The following is an 8,157-nucleotide window of genomic DNA, read 5'->3' on the forward strand; positions in this document are numbered from 1 at the left end:
ATACTTTTCTCACACCTGACTAGCACGACACTTGTTTTGTATCGTTTCGTGTCTGTTTTGTTTGTCTATTTGTTTTGGCCACTGTGCTGTTTTATTTTGTGTTTTGTTTTGTTAAAACCTTTTGTTTATTTATAATTAAAATGCACCGCAGTGCTTTTCATACCCAGTGCTGTCTGTGTGTGTCTATTCTCTTCCGAGTCTGACATCACCACAAAGCCACCTTGCCTCACCATTATTAAACCATTACAATTATATTGAAATGCATTAAAATGAAGACAAGAGCATAGAATTGGGTGGGATCTGGATACTAAGCGGTCGTAAACATAATGTGATGTAAGGATTTTGCCTTCCACTTAGGCAATTGCTGACCTTCCAAAAACTTTACACCTCTTATACAAGGTGCAAACCATTGTAGGAGCGAGTAACTAAGAGCTGTATAAAAGCACACACCTGCAAAGACCTGTCATTGGCTTCAGGATGACTGCTGTGGAACACTTGCTGATGCGGCAACACTTGGCTCTTGTTGAAGTGAGACAGGAACAAGTTTGGAGGAGATGAAGGCCCCACATATTCAATTCCAGGGTCCCTTTGTTTGGGATGCTGGAGGATGCAGTGCTAAAGTGTTATCGTCTCCACAGGTCATCCTAGACCTAATAGCTGAATTGAGGGATAAGATAGACCCCAGTGTCAATCTAGGGACCATTATCACTGCACATGTGATAGTGCTGTCTTCTCTGCACTAATTAGCCGCTGGTTCCTTTTAGACCACATTTGGAATGTCTAGAGGGATAGCACAATCCACCTTTTCCAGAGTCCTAGGCACATTTCTGGATGTCATGCTAAAAAGGGCAGGCCAATACGTATCAGTTTGCACTGTGCCTACACTTACATCACTCTTTACTGTGGTAAAGTTTTAGCCTTATTAGTACTTGGATAATCAAGACCTTACCATTTATTTTTGTATTTCTTATTAGCACAAGTTCTGGTTTTCTTATCCTGAATAGCTCATGGTTTGTCTATTTTACTTACCATGCAAACATAAAGAGTAAGTAACTTCAAATGTTTTTTTTATTAGATTTATTTACATTTCCTTTACAATTTTAATGTGTTTACAATCATTAGGAGCGGTTCTGTGTTCTGCGCCTCTTCCTTTGAACTTCTCTGGAGGAAGACTGTTCAGCCCAGGCATTGTCTCTACCCAGTTATAAGCAGGTTCACAGCAGCCTCAAAGCTAGGTAAAGGCAGACTTAGATGATAAATGAAAAAATGTAATATTTTAGGAACATAACCACTCAAAATGATTACAAACACCATAGACTAGCAAGAGTAAAGCAAACAAACAAAAAATGAATTAAAATGGCTTCTGTTACTGCTTACCCTTTTCATCTGACTCAAGCCATCTAATACAGAATATCTGGTACAAAGAGATTTTGGATGGGTGTATCACATCAATATGAGGGTCTACTATACATTATATCAATTTATCAAATCTGTAAGTGTTGGTTGAGGGTCATCAGTAAAGCTGTGTTTCACTGGTATCTTTGACATCTTTGTACTGTATCCTGTATGCATGTGTTGTTTACAGTTACAGTTGTCTAGAGGTACAGCCCATCATATTCTGGAAGCAGCTTGTATTGTGATTGGGTGGAACTCATTGAATCAGAGGGTGGAACATTTGAATTCCAATAAAAAGGGTCAGTGGTAGTTCGAGTTGAATATAAGATCCACATACAGAAAAACTGGGACTGTCACATGGCATGCGTAGTGTTTATAAATATTTCACACACAATTTTTATTTTAGCTTGTGCCAGACATCTCAGCAACTTCATCAATGATCTGTTGAAAAAAGCTTTTATTTGTACTTAAACAGTGGTGAACAAAGTGTAATATTAAACAGTACAGGTGTTTGAAAAACAAAACAAAATAAATCATTGACACTGACTTATGAAAAAAAAGTAATTAAACACATCAAGGCAATATGGAACTAGTCCTTCAAAAAAAAATATGGATTGAAGTTTCCTTACAGACCTTTTTAATGCTTTATTTTGTGGTGTCTACAGTTTCCAGTGAAATTACTGAATTAAGCAACATGACTGTAAAGGAAATCAAAATGGACCAGATTTTTAGAGCAAAGTAATATTTGCATATTTTTTAATGAAAAGAAAATGACAACTGCTAATGTTACAAAACTAGTAACCCTTTAAATCTATAAAACACTCCATGGTAGACTATGCAGTAATATTAAAGGAACACACATGTTCAAGGCTTCTGTCTTATACCACAGGGTTTGTTGTTGTCTTCACCCCAGGTGGAAAGATGTAAAAAAAATCTATGAATCCCATGGTCCCATTTTCTCTACTCTATGTACAGGTGCAGATGGTGAAAGACTGTTCTGAACAATTTTGAAATTACTTATTTAGGTTTATTTTTATAGTTTTTCAACAAATCTAGCAACAGGAAGTAACATTTTGGGGATTTGTGTTCCCAAGTTTTTTGTTTGTAGTTTAGTCAAATGTAACAGTTTACTGTTCCTTTCCTTGGTGTAAAGACCGTAATGAATCTTAGTTGTGTGTGTTAAAAACATCATAAACTATCAACCCAAAAGTGTGATCTAAGGAGTATGGTAGTCTCAGATTACCAGGAAAGACAACATCCATTTTCCAACAGCTAAGACAAATACTAATAAAAAATTATTAATTACTACTAAAAAAATAACTGACCCCCACCCCCATTAGTTAAAATACATATGTATCAGCACTTTGGAAGTGTATTAAGTGACTTAATTTAGTACAGGTATGGGCAACTCTGGCCCTACCAGGTCTCTGTTGTAACCATGTTTCTAGTTCCTAAATTAACCCATAATACCTCTATTTAGATCCTAAACCAGTTACTGATCTCAACACCTGTTAAACCTGGTGAAAAATGGCCCAATAAAATGGAGTTGCCCTTCTCTGATTCATGCTTTTGATAAATCACGCCTTCACAAACAATGTGATCCATCAACAAAGTTCAGAAGTAGGATTTTTTAAATCACATTCTCCGGACCATCTTGATTTCTTATGATTTTCACCACAGCTTTCAACATATTTGTGTAAAGTGCTGTAGTAATAATCTTTAGTACTAAATTTGTACAGGGCTGAGATTTTCTCCCATGCTTTGTTGTCAGGCGTCTCCATTGTAGGAGCTTCTGTTGATTCAAAAAAGCTCCTGACGTTTTGTTGGGCAAGGTTCTTCGCATGTTCTGTGGCAAGGCTTTCAAACAGCTCGTTTTCCTGATGCATGTAAGACATCCAGAATTTGAACTGAAGAAAACTGACGGGGGAGCAGCACCGGGTGACACAGGTAAAGGCCAGGGCAACGGCCATGATGCTCGCTATCAGCATCCATCCCAGCACCTACACCAATTGAAACATGTTTAGTTACAAAAATACCAATGAGCAATTAAGGCACACTTGTGTCGAGGTTTATTTATTTAATTTACTAACAGGCTTCATTTTTTAAATGTTTTAACTTTAAAACATATTGAGAATCCTCATTAAACAATCAGAAATGTTGTTTTGAGAAGCCTTGATGTGTAACTTGTATTTATGAATTACAACAACATGTATGTTAATGGATTTTTAATTTTAAAATAGAGCAATAAGTATTGCACAAATATATATATATATATATATATATATATATATATATATATATATATATATATATAACACCTATATATGTTTAACCACATTTGTAAATGTTAGATACCTACTGTACATCTGAGTAAACATTCAGAGTGGCGTGCTACTACTGTAACACTTGTTCACAAAATAATGTAATTCTCTCATTTTTAGATAGATAAAACAATATGCAGTCTTTATGCATGGCAATTGACAAAAAAATGTGCAGGTTTAAAAACTACTTCAAAAGTCTGCAAAACTTCTGTCCTCAGGATACACGTTTAAGGTAACAGCATTTTAACCAAAATAAATGCAAGCTGTACTAGACTATGGGAAATTAAACAGAGTCAAATGAACTTCATGAAACAGAAGAACTTGCATCTCCCTTATTTACTGTTGGCTTTTTGAAATACGAGATCTCCTGTATACACCCTAAATACTATTGTAGCAGTGGGTGCAGGCAGGCCGGCTTTGTCTGTGTCTGTATTGCATTCCCTAACTTAACTTGAGGGACTTGACTACTTGCACCATGCGGCAGGGTGCTGGAACTTGGAGCTGGATCAGGCAGTCTACACGGGGGTCACCAGATGCATGACCCCACATGGCTGTACAGGACTCTGATTGGGTGAGGAACGTGAAAATCTATTATTAAGTAACATTGTTTGTTTACTAGCAGCCCTAAGTTATAGTTTATGATTTTCCCCGTGGTGTTTTTGTTTCCTGATTAAAACTGAGAAATGTGTGAATTGTGACAAGGTTTATCAGCGTTTATATTTATGTAATGTAAACTAGATAACTGCGCTATTCAGAAGAAGCTTTTTTTATTTATTTATTTTTTTTTACATGGGATATAAACAGAAAAACTGTGTCAACTGTGTAGCAAAGTTACATTTTGAAAAACCATGATGTGAAACAAAACAGAGCACAGAAATGACACATTTTTGCATTGTTGTTGAGACACTAATGACTCAATAATCATCATTTGAATTTGTAAAGGGGAGGAGAAAAGTCAGACAAAAACACTGAAAAAAGGCTAACGTTAGTCAGACGTGATACCCATTATTCCATAGAAAAGCATGCAATCTGCACATTGACAGTGACAGTGCGCCATGATGATGTCACAAATAGTCATGTGACCCACGAAAGTGCATTTCGTCCCACAGAATGAACATTTCGTCTCGCAGAATGGTATTTTGTGCACATAATTAGCATTTTGTCCCACAGAATGTTTATTTTGTCCCACAAAATGGTATTTTGTGCACTTAATTAGCATCTTGTCTCACAAAATGGTATTTTGTGCACATAATTAGCATTTTGTCCCACAAAATGTGTATTCTGTCCCACAGAATGTGTATTTCATCCCACAAAATGCTATTGTGTGCACATAAAACTGATAATTGAAAACACTATTTAATACATTTATTCAAATATTAAATACCTGTAGCTTTTCTAATTGTCTTGTTGCACCGTACGTACATGTACAAAAACACATGTAGTAATGTTAAAGTATAATAATAATAATAATAATAATAATAATAATAATAATAATAATAATAATAATAATAAAATCCCAGACCTAGCAAAATTTAAAAAACAAAGCACACACACACACAAAAACTATGAACTTGAAATAAAAAATAAAATAATCGAAAGTTTCTTACCTGTGACTGCGCTCGTATCGCCAGTAAAACATCCTCCCTGTCAGATGCCGACAAAGAAGACTTACCGTCACAAGGCAGCTTATGAAAGTCTTGAAAACATTTGGACTTGCCATCGCATACCTTGTGAATGTATGCTGTATTGTTAAAACCAGTCATAGCACATTCATAATAGCTACCGTGCAGCAGTGCTACCGCAACCCAGGTAAGCGGTGCAACCAATGCATTTACAGTAATCTGTACGAGCACTTTGACAGTGCCACAAATATTATTCATCTTGAATATCTTGGATGTATTCATACAGCAGCCAGTTAGAAGCCTCCATGTTTTACGGCTGAGCAGGTAACCCAGCAACAGCAGCACGAGAGAAGGCACCAAAAGAAAAACACAGCCGTAGAGAAAGTTCCAGGAACTACAAGGACATCTGAAGACAACGGATGAAAAGATGTGTTCTCCCCCAACTGTGAACAAAGCAACAAACCCAAAACTTAGGGTCGTCTGCTGCTTCTGAACCAAATTGAGAATTGCTTTAAACTTTTCCATCTGTGCTTTGTTGATACACCGACTGCTCTGAACAGGTTGCCGTTATTTACCGGTACCTTACTCACTCTAACTTCCTTAACGTGCTGGCGTACTACTTCCTAAAATTACTCTTTTCAATGGAAACATCGTTATTAATCAAATCTAGCTTCCTTAGTAACGGATTTAAGTTTATGAGTCATGCTTGTTTGTTTGTTTTTTGTTTTTCTGTGAAAGGGGACATTTCAATTTATCATTCTACCTGTTGCCTTTGGAAAATTATGTGGGGTCTAATTACATGCAACCTTGTTATAAGTGCATGAAAACACTTTATAGTTGATGTAATAAACATACATTTTGTCATCAGACACAAAGATAAAGTACTGGTACTGTACACATTGTGTAATAACAACATGGTACCCGTTTAATCTGATTTATTAAACAACACTTTTCTTTTACTTTGTTAACAAGTAGTCTATTTTAACAACTTGCTTATAAATGCTAATGTGTTAATTGTATGTATGTAGCAGCTGGCAGTCCCTTTTAAGCTAATAAAAGAAGAGGCTGCAATAAACTGTTTACAGACTTCTGAATGCACTTGGCTGCTGTAGGCCTCGACCACGCAAAACAACCGTGCACTGTATACAAATGCTAACCAGTCTCTTAACTTACTTCTAATGCACTCCTCGTGGTAAGGGATCCCACTCCTCCTGGCATCAGTCTGCCAGTCCCAAACAGTCCATTAAATGTTCCATAGCATTCTTTGTTCAGTGTCCCTTTTCCTGATAGGTTGACTCTCCATCAGTGTTACCAGATCAGAGGTGTCACGTTTCTGTTCAGAGCAAATTGGAGGAAAGAAATGGGCAGAGGTTTTTTTAAAGGTACATTTTTAATTTTAGAGCATTTTCTAAAGTTTTTTTTTTTTTTTTTTTGGTCTTAAAACATTTTGTTCCCCAACATTGTATTGTGCATTTAACCAGAATAAGGAACATACATTTTCATTTAACCAGAATAAGGAACATACATTTTCAAAAGAAATGTACTTCACAATTGTATGCAATTATAACAATTAAATGTATTACACTGTATATGTTACTGATAATTGCATATGCTGGTATTTGGATAAAACAGTTACAGTAGGCACATGGCCTATGCAATTAACAAGTATATGTCTGTAATATGACTTAACATGATGTGCTTCTGGAAGGGGAAATATTATTTTTTTTGTTGGTATACCTTTAAGAACTGCAACTGCTTTCCCTTTTGGATGCTATAGTTTGAAAGTGCCAGTAAATCACAAATGAGTCTTCAGAAGAAACTTTGCAAGAGCAAGACTAATAGTTTGTATCAAAACTTTGAATTAAAGTTTAAATTGTAGCCGGTTACCTTGATCAATAAACACACAGTAAGTAAAATATTAGACACACACAATTGGATTTTGGAATAAACACTTTATTGTTTTTAACAGATCCATGCTAAAGTTATCTATTCTAGATGGTTGTGGATATTTACTTTTATTTAACTATATTTCTATTTACTTCCAGTTTATAGGTTGATCAAATCAACCCCATAGATGGCATCTCTGCTCTAAATTTAGCTACTAATCAGATGAATGAGCCACAGACAACTCAGATGACTTGTTTTGCAAGGTTAGGGTGTAGGCCATATAATTAGATCAGTGGCTAAAATTATGTTGTGTTGTACTGTAAAATTAATTAATGCCACATCTTTTCACAACATACTGTTTTGTGTAATGGCTTGTAGGAGGAGATTAGTATTTTTTGTATTAAACATTTTAAAACACAACATTGTCATCAGAATTTATGAAGACAGGCACCCCGGGGCTCACACATTCATAACCATGTATCAACATTACAGTGTGTATACTGCCACCATCAAAATCATGTTGTAGATGAGCCATACCAATTTCTTAAGGAGCCATAAAAACTAAACAAAACAAACAAACAAACAAACAAACAAACAAAAAAAGTTTTTTATTGAGGAGTCACAATAAAAATTCAAGGGAATTCCCACAAGTCTAAAAAGCTCATGCTATATATAACATTAGTAGATAGCAAAAAAAAAGTAAAGAATGTTCATGTGACGTCAATTAACAATTAATCCACAAACATCACCTCTGATACAGTTGAATATTCAGGATGATCAGATGGTGTCAATTAACATTATTATTATTATGTTACACACTAGAGACAAGTAAGTTAACATAAACCAGAAATGCATTATTAGCAGTCATGAAACCGTAAAAAAATAGAAATGGAATGTTATTGATGTTGGGTATCATAAACTTAACGTAAGTC

General features: G+C 35.4%; 1 protein-coding gene across 1 annotated transcript; it reads right to left on the reverse strand.

Annotated features, from left to right (window-relative positions):
* Window positions 1–1,588: 1,588 nt before the first annotated feature.
* LOC117402695 (calcium homeostasis modulator protein 6-like) lies at window positions 1,589–6,083 on the reverse strand. Its single transcript, XM_059024583.1, has 2 exons — window positions 5,324–6,083; window positions 1,589–3,395 (listed from the first exon to the last, which is right to left on the reverse strand). Exons 1-2 carry the CDS (start codon window positions 5,861–5,863, stop codon window positions 3,000–3,002), a joined length of 936 nt encoding a protein of 311 aa, XP_058880566.1. The 5' UTR covers window positions 5,864–6,083; the 3' UTR covers window positions 1,589–2,999.
* Window positions 6,084–8,157: the final 2,074 nt, after the last annotated feature.

Source organism: Acipenser ruthenus, chromosome 5 (assembly GCF_902713425.1).
Source record: "Acipenser ruthenus chromosome 5, fAciRut3.2 maternal haplotype, whole genome shotgun sequence".
Lineage (NCBI taxonomy): Eukaryota > Metazoa > Chordata > Actinopteri > Acipenseriformes > Acipenseridae > Acipenser > Acipenser ruthenus.